Here is a 13461-nt window from a genome sequence, read left to right as displayed (position 1 = left end):
AGAAGCTAAATGGGAGCCAGACACTTACTGGCATGTGTTTCTGCCACCCAGTCAGGTCATCTAATGGAAAATTAAACTTGATGACTAGCAAAATAACAGCCGTTCCAGGGGATGTAGGGTGTGGGGGTTGCCTCCGAGTTGGGGGCCTTGGATGGGCAGAGAAGGGAGATGGATACGGCTGTTTTGTCACGTGCGCCTTTGAAGGTGTATTTTTGTTGTGACTGACTTTTGTCCCTTTTCTCCTGTCCAGCTGGGAGAGGGTTAATAGAAGCTGCTCACTTCTGCTATCTAATGGCGAATGTCCCTTTTGGTCACTACGGGGTTAAGACAGACCACATTGTCTTGCTGGGCAGTGACCCCAGGTGAGTAAGCTAAGCAGGCAGACTCCTGCAAATATTTACAGCTGTCACTCTTAGGAGTCAGAACAGCTCCCGCAGGGATCTCCGAGGGCTTTGCAAACAGGAACTAACACTCCTTGGAAGGAGACCTAGTTTATAGTTTATTTTTTGTGGTTGTTTAACATTCCATTTTAATTGAAGATGTTACCAGGAAGATACTTTAGGAACAGAAAGGTAGAACGCTGAGCCTAAGGCCATCTCTAAAACAGTGGCATAGCTGGGAACAGGACCCATGAGTTCCCTGCTAACCTCGCTAGAGTGCTGTGCATTGTGCTAATGGCCGAAGGTATATTGGGAATGATGGTGCCTTTCAGAAATTGGCACTATCAATGGTGCCAATTCAGAGATTTCTTGAGGGGGCAAATTCCAGTCCCTACATCCCCCCAACACTGAAGCCCTTGGTCCATCCCCTGTTCATTCCTCCCACCCCGCAGGGACCCCAGGTTTCTCTTGGCTGGGGAGTCTCCCCGCTCTCTTACCCACATACCACATGAACCAATGCCACCAGGAGTCGAGGTCTTGGCGCACTCCCCTGCGCTCCAGGAACAGACTCCCCCTCCGCCAGTTCACAACGCCACTCAATGAAATTTGGACCAGTTGCCTCTCTGTCTGTATGGAGGAGTGGTCGGGTCACATTTCAGTGGCATGGCAACCATGCAGCTGGAGGTGACAGAAAATGCTGCTGTGGTATTTGATTGGTTGTGTGGAGCCAGCTAGTTACAATGGGGGAGGCCCAGCCCAAGTTCTAAAGAGCCTTGAAGGGAGATCCACTTGGCACTCATTCTACAAGTAGAGGGGCTTAGGCACAGAAAGGCCAAGGGATGCTCCCAAAGAGACACGGTAGGTCCATGGAAAGAGAAAAAGATACACTGAACTCTGATGCTCACAGGGCACTGAAGGGATTATGCTTGGCAGCCATGTTACCTCCTGGATTTGCGGGTTGATCCTTTCATTGTAGTCACATTAATGGGGATGTATTGAAGCAGCCCAGCACTCAGGCAGCAGCAGTGTGCAGTGCTTGAGGTAGATGGGTGTTTGGGCAGCAGTGCATTTGATAATGTGGGGAGATGTTTTAACACATGAATGTTTTCCTCCTTGCCCACCCTCTGCCTTCCAAGCCCCAAAACATAAATACTCCCACCCACATATATCAATAACTGGAGACTGGGTAAAAAGAATGAAGAGTACTTGTGGCACCTTAGAGACTAACAAATTTATTTGAGCATAAGCCTTCATGGAACATGAAACAATGGGTGTTACCATACACACTATAACCAGAGTGATCAGTCAAGGTGAGCTATTACCAGCAGGAGAGAAAAAAAAAACTTTTTGTAGTGGTAATGGAAATGGGCCATTTCCAGCAGTTGACAAGAAGGTGTGAGGAACAGTGGGGGGATGGGGGAGAAATAAACATGAGGAAATAGTTTTCCTTTGTGTAATGACCCATCCATTCCCAGTCTTTATTCAAATCTAATTTAATGGTGTCCATTTTGCAAATTAATTCCAATTCAGCAGTCTCTCATTGGAGTCTGTTTTTTAATTTTTTTTGTTGTAATATTGTGACTTTTAGTCTGTAATCGAATGACCAGGGAGATTGAAGTGTTTCTCCAACTGGTTTTGGAATGTTATAATTTTTGACGTCTGATTTGTGTCCATTTGTTCTTTTCTGTAGAGACTGTCTGGTTTGGCCAATGTACATGGCAGAGAGGCATTACTGGCACATGATGGCATATATCACATTGGTAGATGTGCAGGTGAACGAGCCTCTGATGGTGTGGCTGATGTGTTTAGGTCCTATGATGGTGTCCCCTGAATAGATATGTGGGCAGAGTTGGCAACGGGCTTTGTTGCAAGGATAGGTTCCTGGGTTAGTGTTTTTGTTGTATGGTTTGTGGTTGCTGGTCAGTATTTACTTCAGGTTTGGGGGCTGTCTGTAAGCAAGGACTGGCCTATCTCCCAAGATCTGTGAGAGTGATGGATCGTCCGTCAGGATAGGTTGTAGATCCTTGATGATGCGCTGGAGAAGTTTTAGTTGGGGGCTGAAAGTGATGGCTAGTGGCATTCTGTTACTTTCTTAGTTGGGCCTGTCCTGTAGTAGGTGACTTCTGGGTACTCTTCTGGCTCTATCAGTCTGTTTCTTCTCTTCAGCAGGTGGATATTGTAGTTGTAAGAACGCTTGCTAGAGATCTTGTATTGTTTGTCTCTGTCTGAGGGGTTGGAGCAAATGCGATTGTATCGTAGAGCTTGGCTGTAGACAACGGATCGTGTGACGTGGTCTTGATTAAATCTGGAGGCATGTAGGTAAGTATAGCAGTCAGTAGCTTTCCGATATAGGGTGGTGTGTATGTGACCATCGCTTATTGTACTGTAATGTCCAGTAAGTGGATCTCTTGGGTGGACTGGTCCAGGCTGAGGTTGATGGTGGGGTGGAAATTGTTGAAATCATGGTGGAATTCCTGAAGGACTTCTTTTCCATGGGTCCCGATGATGAAGATGTCATCAATGTAGCGCAAGTAGAGTAGGGGCATTAGGGCACAAGAGCTGAGGAAGTGTTGTTCTAAGTCAGCCATAAAAATGTCGGCATACTGTGGGGCCATGTGGGTACCCATAGCAGTGCCGCTGATTTGAAGGTATACATTGTCCCCAAACGTGAAATAGTTATGGGTGAGGACTAAGTCACAAAGTTCAGCCACCAGGTTTGCCGTAACATTATCAGGGATACTGTTCCTGATGGCTTGTAGTCCATCTTTGTGTGGAATGTTTGTGTAGAGGGCTTCTACATCCATAGTGGGTAGGATAGCATTTTCAGGAAGATAACCGATGAGTTTTAGTTTCCTCAGGAAGTCAGTGGTGTCTCGAAGATAGCTGGGAGTGCTGGTAGTGTAGGGCCTGAGAAGGGAGTCTACATTGCCAGACAGTCCTGCTGTCAGGGTGCCAGTGCCTGAGATGGTGGGGTGTCCAGGATTTCCAGGTTTATGGATCTTGGGTAGCAGACAGAATACCCCTGCTCGGAGTTCTAGGGGTGTGTCTGTGCGGATTTGCTCTTGAGCTTTTTCAGGAAGTTTCTTGAGCAGTTTCTTTTGGTAACCCTCTCAAAGAAAGTGCAGAACCACGTGATCAACATCCTATATAGCAAACAGGGAAAGATTAAGAATGAGCTCTCAAAACTGGATACTCATAAAAAACCAGCCTTCCACACAAACTTCCTCATGGCTGGACTTTACAAAAACTAGACAAGCCATTTACAACACACACTTTGCGAACTCTGTCCGCATATCTATTCAGGGGACACCATCATAGGACATAATCACATCAGCCACACTATTAGAGGCTCGTTCACCTGCACATCTACCAATGTGGTATATGCCACCATGTGGCAGCAATGCCCCTCTGCCATGTACATTGGCCAAACTGGGCAGGCTGTACGGAAAAGAATAAATGGACATAAATCAGACGTCAAGAATTATAACATTCCAAAACCAGTTGGCGAACACTTCAATGTCCCTGGTCACTCGATTAATTTGCAAACTAGACACTGTTAAAATTGTTCTTTTTGTGGATACAGACTAACATGGTTGCTACTCTGAAACCTGGAGACTGGGTGTATCCCCCAGGTGTCAGCTGGGGAGAACCCACCTGCCTTTAACCAAACTGGCCACTGGATGTCACTGTGACTCCAGTTCCACAGGGATCAGCCTGGTTCTGAAAAGCAGGCTACTGACTGTTAAGTGACTTCAGCTCTGTGTCTGGAAGAGAGTAATGATCTGTTTCATTTGGAGAGGCTCTTTGCTCTGGATCTTTGAATGAAGGTCACTGCTCAGCAGCCCCATCTCACTTGGTCTGATTCGCTGCTGCCTGGAGTTATCGTTTACATCTGGGCAAAGTGGATGTAAAAAATCTGCCCACTTGGAATGGCAATGTTTGCCATTCGCTGTGCGCAGGTGCGAATGTTTGCACAGAGAGTAAAAAGCAGTGGAAAGCAAGCCCACAATCTGCAGGGCTGCCTAGTAGAATCTAGATCCCCATTGATTGAGTGTGGTAGATAGAGTATTTTACTGTAAAGGGACAAAATATTTTTTAAGGGCTGGGATTTTCAAAGAGTTCAAGGCAGGCCACCTCTCTCAGGGCCGAGCCAGAAATCTTACTTACTAAAATATTCCTGCATGTTACTAGCACTCCAGACTACTACCAGTGAAAGGATTTTAGCATTCTAATTTGCTTTTTGCCATTTATGCTGTTTGTTCCTTTTTAGCATCATGGAGGTTTCAGACTTGCTCCATTTACTAATACTTAGACAATGCACAGGTGCCTCTTGTAAACACTTATTAATATTTCAGAGGTTTTCTGCTGCTGTGAGAGCTAGAGGGATCTGGGGTGTGCCCTGTGGTTCTGCATGTGCTGGAGGGGCAAGGGAGTGCTACATGGAGTGTGTCTGTGAGTGAATGGGGCAAGTGTTATAGGATGTTAAAGAAGATTGCCGTACCTCATCACTTTCTTGCTTTTAAAGGTTTCAGAGTGGTAGCTGTGTCAATCTGTATCAGCAAAAATTACGAGGAGTACTTGTGGGTGCCACAAATACTCTCCGTTCTTTTTGTTTTTAAAGGTTTGTGTGGATGGGTTTGGTGCTTACCTGCTTTATAAGGAAGCTTTTGTTGGTGGGATTTGACTGGCTGTGGCATTAATCAGTTTCACTTTTGCTCCTAGTCAGTTTAACATTCTGAAGATTGGTAGGGTGAGGGATGGACGCTCAGTATCCCAGACATGCAGGTTTATCATGGAGAGGAAGAGTCTTGCTTTCTGTTCCTGACCTCACCTCTCTGTCTTCTCCTTTCAGTCAGACATTTGTACAGTTTGCCAGGACGGAATCTATCCTACAGACTGAAATCTTTGAGTATTGTCAGATGCTGGGACGTCCCAAATCCTTCATCCTCTCCTTCCAGGTAATGGAAACAGTTAGGTACAGCCAGTACATTTCATGCGCAGAGGCTCCAGTGCTCAATGTGCTGTAATGTAACTTTTCCACAAATCACAACCTAATACATTTCTGATATGCCTGTTGCCACAGACTATGGTATACAATTACATTCTGCATTCAAATGGTCCCTAAAGAACTCTGTTATCCTCCCATGCCTTGCTTCACCCAGTGTTATTTACAGACAGGTTTTTCTCTTTTCTTCTTCCTCATCTCCTGTCTAAGCACCATCCTCAGCCTCAGCCGTTGCTGTCTGGGTACATGCTCACCCAGTATAGACAGCTCAGGACAATGTTTCAATTTCTGTAACCCAGAGTTGAGGGTGAAAGGTTATTTTCATCCCTTCTGTGTCTGGGAAGTGAATTAGGAGCTCGTGAAAGTGTAGGATGCATTAGTATTGGCAAAGTACATGCAGGCACTGCACTAGCTTCCTCACCCAGTACTGCCAGTGCATGTCAATGCCAGCCTTGTTGTGCCCTTATTTCAGTCCTACTCTTACTCTGCAAATGCATCTCTGTCCTCACCTGAAGGGTGCCTTGTTATTCCATTCGTGGGTACTACATACAGCGCTGTTGATGGCCAGCATCATCTAGTCATTAGAATAAGGGATTAGGACTTGCCATTGGCAAGTCATATGGCTGTGTGCCTCAGTTTCCCCACCCATGTAAAGAGTGTGCTAATTCTCATCTGTGTTGCTGTGGGGTTGTGAGGCTTTATGTAGTATTTGTAAAGTGGTAATGATGAAAGAAACTATAGAAAGGCAGAGGCCCCTGGCCCAAATCCACAAAGGGACTTAGGAACCTAACCCCCAGACTTAGGCACATTTTTAGGCCTCATTGCTGTCCATGAAAGCCCTGCTTAGCAGCTGCCGAATCCTGTGGGTGCTTAAACTCACTCGGGGCCTAAATTTGCACTTTAAAAATTCTCTAGGTGCCAAAATTTCTGCCTTCTGAGTTTGCTGCCTTACTGTAGGCACCCAGACCCTTGATCCATAACCTGGGGGAAGATAGATGTTTGTCCGCCTAACGTGTGTGTGGCCTGATTTAGTGGGCATGCCTAAGTCCACACAAAATAGCAAGAGGTGGGAAGAGAGCTTCCCTTATAACCTACAATGGTTAGGGTACCCACCCTGGATGTGGGAGACCACTGGTTCAAGTCCCCCCTCAGCCTGATGAGAAGGGATTTGAACAGAGCTCTGCCACTTTTCAGGTGAGTGCCTGAACCACAGGGCTATAGGAAGGCCCAATTAATATTTAATTATTCATGTATTTAATTAAAGTGGCACAGCCTCAATAGGAGAGATCGAGGGAAACCTACATCAGACTATCCCATAGGGCAGATCCTTCTACAAATCTCTTCTCCTCATCAGGTAGAGGGTGGGAACTTGAACTGGTAGCCTCCCATATCCGCGCCTCCTCCTTCCCCGCCCATAGCTTTTCTGCATGGAGTTAGGCGTGCCTACCAGATCAGGTCCCACATGTGGCTTGGGCGAAGGAGGGCCTATCTTCCCCCCGTTTGTGGATCACTAGTGGAGATAGACGCCTCCCTGCAACCTGGACATAGGCTCAGAACTCTGTGAGAGGAGCAGGGCTTAGAGCACACCTCTGCTTTGGTGTGTCCCATTGGCTAGCATGCTGGCTTTCATGGATTGTAGTCTAAGGCGCCTACTGTTGGGATTCCCACCGAGACCTTTTCTGCTCGGCTTATCCAGAGCACCTTGTCGTCTTCTGGGAGAACACTTCATCCAGTTCTCTGGGACCCCTGAAACTTTGACTCCAGCTCGTCATTCCGGTTACTAAATTAGGCATGTGACAGCTCTTCATCCATGCTGGCTAAGCCCAGGCGCAGGGAGTTTAGGTACAGGGTGATACCACAATTCCAATTCATGTCACGCAGCATATTGTATATACATTTTCCTAGCTATTAACCTCTATATAACTCACATGTAAAGACCAGTCGCTTTGCAGAATGTGTAAGGCAAGCATCTCACTTCAGGGTGTTTCTGCCTACTGTGTTTACTCTAGACATATCCACAGCAGTGAGTGTAGTCAGCTTCTGCTGCCCTTATTTACTATAAACATATTCATAATAGTTGTTTCAGCAGTTACTTGTTTGGGCATGTCTTGTCTTATCTTGGGCCTCTCCATGGCAGCTAAGCCAGCCCTGCTCCTGTGTCTCCTCATTCACTGCATAGGGAGTCTAGGTGCCTAACTCAGGCTTTGGCTACACTGGTGCTTTACAACGCTGCACCTTTCTCGCTCAGGGGTGTGAAAAAAACACCCTCCTGAGCGCTGCAAGATACAGTGCTGTAAAGCCTCAATGTAAACAGTGCCGCAGCACTGGGAGCGCGGCTCCCAGCGCTGCAAGCTAATCCCCATAGGGAGGTGGAGTACGTGCAGCACTGGGAGAGCTCTCTCCCAGCACTGGCGCTGTGACCACACTCACACTTCAAAGTGCTGCCATGGCAGCGTTCCCACCGCAGCGCTTTGAAATTTCGAGTGTAGCCAAGCCCTCAGACTTTGTGGATCCCATTGTTGTGCCAGCGATTTTTTAGGCACCTAAAAATTAGGCATTACACCAGCTAAATTCCTTTGGGGATCCAGGCCCATTTACTAGTGTCACTGCTATTTATCACTGTCTGTCCCCCTCTCTCCTGGCCTGTTGCACTTCTCGCCACGTCCAGTCTTAAACACTGCCACCATCATAACTCTGACCTGCCACACCCCCTGCTACTCCAGCCCTGGGTAGTCCAACCTCCCTCTCGACTTACAGCTCTTTACCTGGCTTGTGGGCAAGGGGAAGCATTTGGAGTCATGGAGAAAGTGCTGGTGCTGCCTATCTGCTGAGAGTGCCTGGCTGCTTTTGTCCCAGGTGATTCACAGCCTTGGGGTCCTGTAGGGTCCATAGGTGCTCAGTCTCCTTTATCATCTAGTGACCCAGGAGGCTGCAGCTTTTCTTTTCATACACAAAACTGCAAAGAATCACCTTTCAGCTAGACTCACTGCTATGTGCTCTGCGAGGGGCCGCCCTTAAAATCCACCTGGAGGGCTTGAGTCTTCGCTGCCTTTCACGCCTGTGCAGAGGAAGTTCAAAGCAGAACGCTGATGGTTACACACTTTGCACAGATGCGAAGCAGTGAGAGATCAGGCCCTCCCTGGGCTCAGCAGAGCTTCCTCAATGGAGGGTCTTTTTAATTCATTCCCCTTCACAGATCATCAGAGCATGAGTCTAGCAAGTTTCAGGGCAGAGTGCCACATGTATTTATCTGTTTTAGTTTTTCCTAGCTTTTCCTTCTCTAACAGCCATGCGTAACTGATGTACTTTAACACTCTGCATAAGCACCCAGCTGCTGCAGCCTCAAGCGCTGCACAAATCAGGTGAATAAATAAATATTTCTGGCTAGAGTCCTCCCCCACAGATCTGCTGGCACATCTTTACCCTGACTTCAAAATCAGCCTCGCTGCAATTCTAGCCGCGAGCCCGAGGTGAGCCGAGCCAGCTAGCTTGCTGCAATGGATGGTGGGTTTTTGATATGGACAAATGCCCCTTACAGATCATAATGAGACCTTCAGCCCCACTACACCTAAGACATGACCAAGTGAGCCTGTCTCTATTTCGTACCTTTCTAAGCGGACATGTTAATGCAGAATTCTGAGCAATGGCATGGTGCTGCAATAGGGCTGGGCTGTTCCCTCCTTGACTCCAAGTTGGTATTTCATTGTCTAGGCACCGAGAGGCCACCACTAGGCTGGGTGCAGCACAGATGCATAGGGAGAGAGAGTCTGTGCCCCCCAAAAGCCAACTGTCTAAATAGAGAAGACCAGCAAGAGGAAACAGGCACAGAGAGAGAAGTTACTCAAGGTCACAGAGCAGAGCCAAGACTAGACTCTAGGTCTCCTGATTTGCAGTGCTGAGTGCTACCCACTGGACCATGCTGCCTCTGAGTTAGACACCTCCATCAAGGCTGTACAGGGACCTCACCTTCAGAGCAGTTGGGCTGCTTCTTCCTTCCTTTTCTTCTCCTCACCTCGACAGTCATTTTTCTCGTTCCTTTTCCAAGGTGTATAAACTCCTTTACGCTGGACGCCTGGCAGACTATGGGCTCACCTCCCAGGCCTTGCATTACTGCGAAGGGATTGGCACAGCTCTGCTAGATCAGACTCAGGCCAGCCATCCGGTGCTGTTAGAACAGGTTATTAAGGTGCGTCTCTCGTAACCAGTCCTTGTTTGCTTTGGCCGTGGGAGCGGGTTAGCTAAAGTATTTAATGGGTGAAATCCTGGCCCTGTTGGTAGTTTTGCCCTTGATTTACATGAGGCAGGATTTCAGGAATGCTGTCAAGTTGCCTAGGCCTATATTTTACTTACAATCAACCTTCTGCTGCTAGGAAATTTCTCTGAGCTCCTGCAGCTCCCAAGAGCTCAGCACTTCTGAAAATCAGCCCCGAACATCTATTTGCTGGCGTATGACAACTAAGATCAACCCAGTACCTATGTGAGTCCTTTGGGATGCAATAGGCTGTGCTGTCCGGCTGCCTCTGGTGATTTTTCCCTAGCAGCTGCCTAAATGAGATATGTGCTGGCCTCACCCCTGGTGCTGAAACAACTACACAAGAGCCAAGTCTAATATCAAATAAAGGAGAGTGGAGGGGGAAGGGGCATCATGTGCCAACTAGGAAAGAACACAAAATTGCAGAAGAAGGAAATCTCACCTTGACGCTTCTAGAAAGTGAAAAATGGTGGGGACTTATGAAGTTAAAATCTATTTTAAAAATGGTTCTTGATATTTCCTCTTGAGTGTATCATTCTGGGATAACATTTGCATGGTATATTGCAAACTCAGGTGTTATAACTGATTCTGAGGATATTTGTGTGTGTCCATAGGCAGCAACTTAGCTATTCACTATTAGAACTGGTCTGACTTGCATTAGAAGGAATATTCCACAAGAAATCATAATCTCACAACAGCTACAGGATTTGGGGTGTGTTATTGAAGTTGTCAGAGCTGGGTATTGTTGTTGTTTTATGGTAGATGTTGTAATTTTCACATCTGTTTTTAGCGATTAAAGTATGCAGAAGTCTTTATTTTAAACCAGAAAATGTCCTATTTTGTCATGTTTGGGATGGTGTTAAAAAAACAAGCCAACCCCTTTGTCCCCAAAAAACCAGAAGAATAAGCAGCAGCACCTGGCTCTTACATAGGGCTTTTCATCAGTAGAGCTCAAAGCACTTGACAAAGGAGGACAGTATCCTTGTACCCATTTCCCAGTTTGGGGGGTGGGGGGACTGAGGCACAGAGCAGGGAAGTGATGTGCTCAAGCCAGTGCCAGGGCTAGAATTCAAGTCTTTGGCATGCCAGTTCAGTGCTCAATCAAATCAACTAGACTACATTGCCTCCCTGTTTGTGGATGAAGCTCCAGCGATAGAGGTGACTGCACCGATCCCTTTAGTAGGCAGCTGTCTCTTGAACTATTTGGCTCTATAATACTGACAGTGGCACCTGCCCTTTCTGCAGCACGACCTTGTCATTGTCCTGGACCCATTCATAGTCTATCCCATTCATCTTTCTCTGAGTTCTATTTCCTTCTAAAGCTCCATAGTGTGGAGCCCAGGGAACAATACACTCAAAACCTAATTCATCTGAAATGAAGCAAAGGAAATATTTCCTGGTCATTGCCACAATATAGATTAAAGAGAGAAAAAAAGAATACTTAGATAATACACACCTGAGCCAGGTGCTGTGAAAATCCCTGTCACTCTAGCCCTAAAGTTGGAGTTACATAATGTTGTAGTGCTTACCTGGATCCACCTGTTGTGGAAACCTATTTACTCTAACAGCCTCTCAGATGGGCAGTTCTGCTGGGAATAACACTTCTCCTGTGAGAACAGGCTTTCAGATGAAAAACCAGCATAGTCATAGCACCTCTCTTGTCTTTGATGTTGCAGACTGTGTTACAAATTATGATCCACATTAGTGTTTGATTAAGACTTCCCTTCCTTTGAAGCCAGGGACAATTTACAACCAGGTGTTGGTTCATTAATACTGGATCAAAGCACCTATTAGCTTTTGGATTAAACATCCTCCCATTTAGGAATAATCACACTTCTAATTTCGTCTCTCTTGGTATTGGTTTAGAATGAACCCATGTCTGTATCTGACAAAATCTGACCCTGCCCACCTGGACAAACAACTTCTCCTATATGGTTCCATTTGCTCATGCACCAGGAATCTCTCCTCACTCACTCTCCTGTTAATTATTGTCTCTAGTTGCAGGCTGTGGGTGTCTATCTTGTCTGTAAGCTCTTTGGGGCAGGGCATGTGTTTTACTCTATGTTCGTCTGTTTTATTGCACAATCTCCACTGTCATCATCATTAATAATAACCCTTAACTAATGTCCTTGGCTAGTAACCCCTGGCCAATTAGCTGTCACTTGATCAAAGACAATGGTGTTACACTAGCTAGTGGTGAATTAGTCCGTCTCTTTGTCTGGCTAAAGAGTGTCTCTGTCACCTTCTACGGAGCAGACGTCACGAGTGTCAGTTACAGAGTCATGCTAAGAGTTCAGCCAGGTATCTAACAGCTTAGTGGAGTATTGGTGTGGTCTAGCAGGTAGCAAGGCCACTCAGAGGATTCAGGGGGCATGGGGCCCTCGGCAGCGGGGGGCCCCCGCTTTGGCAGTAATTCAGCGGTGGAGGTGTCCTTCCACTCCGGGACCTGCCGCTGAAGTGTCCTGAAGACCCTCAGCAGGGAGCCCCCACCGCCGAATTACTGCCAAAGACCTAGCTCTTCAGCAGCAGGTCCTGAGGCGGAAGGACCCCCCACCCCGCCGCAGGTCTTCAGGGCACTTTGGCAGCGGGTCTCAGAGCGGAATGACCCCCCCCGCCATGGAATTACCACCAGAGACCCAGAGTGGAAGAAGTTCCTGGGCCCTGCTAGAGTTTTCCGGGGCCCCCCGGAGCTACTGAAGGACCTCGCTCCAGGGGCCCTGAAAAGCTCTCTTGGGGGCCCCTGCAGGGCCCGGGGCCTGGGGCAAATTTCCCCACTTGCCCCCTCCCCCCAGGTGGCCCTGGCAGGTAGGGCTCTGGCCAGCAAGTTAGGAGGCTCAGGTTCTAGGCCCAGTTCTGCCCCTGATTTGCTGTATCTCCTTAGGCAGGTCTCTTCACTGCTATATCAATAGTGTGATTTTTCCCCCTGCCTTTGGCAAGTGCTTAGGGAGCTGAGCACCCTGTCACCACGTGTGCTGGGTGACAATCAGAACAAACAGTAAAAATCATAAAGCCCAAATACAACACAGAGGAGAAAACTGGGCAAGTTCCCTCTGACCTGACATGTACTTACTTTCTGTGCCTGGAAAGGCTGATGGGCATGGGTGTGTGCTACACATCCTGGCATACCTTTGGTACCCTAAACAGAGAGAACCAAGTGACCCTGATTTTGCCCTTCTAGAGTTCTTGCAGTGCTTTTCAAACAGGAGTGAAATCAGGCTCTGATTGTACCGATACACAGCGAGAGATCTGCTCAGGTCACGCAGTGAGTCAGTGGCAGAGATACAGAAGGAAGCCATGAAGCCTGATTCCCAGACTCATGTTCTAGCCACTGCAAACACTCCCTTCACCTCCCACAGGAATTATGTGGCTAGCACCCAGGAATGGAAGTCAGGAAATCTGGGATCTCTTCCTGGTCCTGCTGATGGATAACTGTGCATAGGCACCAACTCTGTGGGTGCAGCAGCCCTGGAGCACCCATGAGGAAAAATTAGTGGGTGCTTTGCACCCGCCGGCAGCCAAGTTCCCCTCAGCCCCTGCCCCACCTCCTCCTCCTCCCCTGAGTGTGCCGCGTCCCCACTCCTCCGCCTGCCTCCCAGCTGTTTGGCAGCGTTAACAAGCTCCAGGAGGGAGGAGGAGGAGGAGTGGAACTTGGTGCGCTCAGGGGAGGAGGCAGAGAAGAGGCACGGCTGGGGTGGGGATTTGGGGAAGGAGTTGGAATATTGGCAGGGAGGGGGAAGAGTTGGGATGGGGACTTTAGGGAAGGGATTGGAATGGGGGTGGGGAAAGAGTGGGAAGAGGCAGGGCAGGGGCTGGGCCTCATGGAA

At 47.8% G+C, this 13461-nt stretch overlaps 1 protein-coding gene across 6 annotated transcripts in view; it reads left to right on the top strand.

Moving 5' to 3' along the window:
• Window positions 1–13461, top strand: part of LOC115656347 (protein transport protein Sec16B-like) — a 48669-nt gene that overhangs the window by 23633 nt on the left and 11575 nt on the right. For all 6 annotated transcript variants that reach the window (XM_030572924.1, XM_030572923.1, XM_030572922.1 and 3 more), the window contains exons 14-16: window positions 251–362; window positions 5233–5338; window positions 9431–9571. In XM_030572924.1, coding sequence (XP_030428784.1) covers window positions 251–362; window positions 5233–5338; window positions 9431–9571 — 359 coding nt within the window. The remainder of the gene's footprint in view (window positions 1–250; window positions 363–5232; window positions 5339–9430; window positions 9572–13461) is intronic.

The sequence above is a fragment of the Gopherus evgoodei genome, chromosome 8 (genome assembly GCF_007399415.2).
Source record: "Gopherus evgoodei ecotype Sinaloan lineage chromosome 8, rGopEvg1_v1.p, whole genome shotgun sequence".
In the NCBI taxonomy this organism is placed as follows: Eukaryota; Metazoa; Chordata; order Testudines; family Testudinidae; genus Gopherus; species Gopherus evgoodei.
Note: the sequence above shows the minus strand (reverse complement) of the source record. Positions and strands in the feature narration are given on the sequence as shown.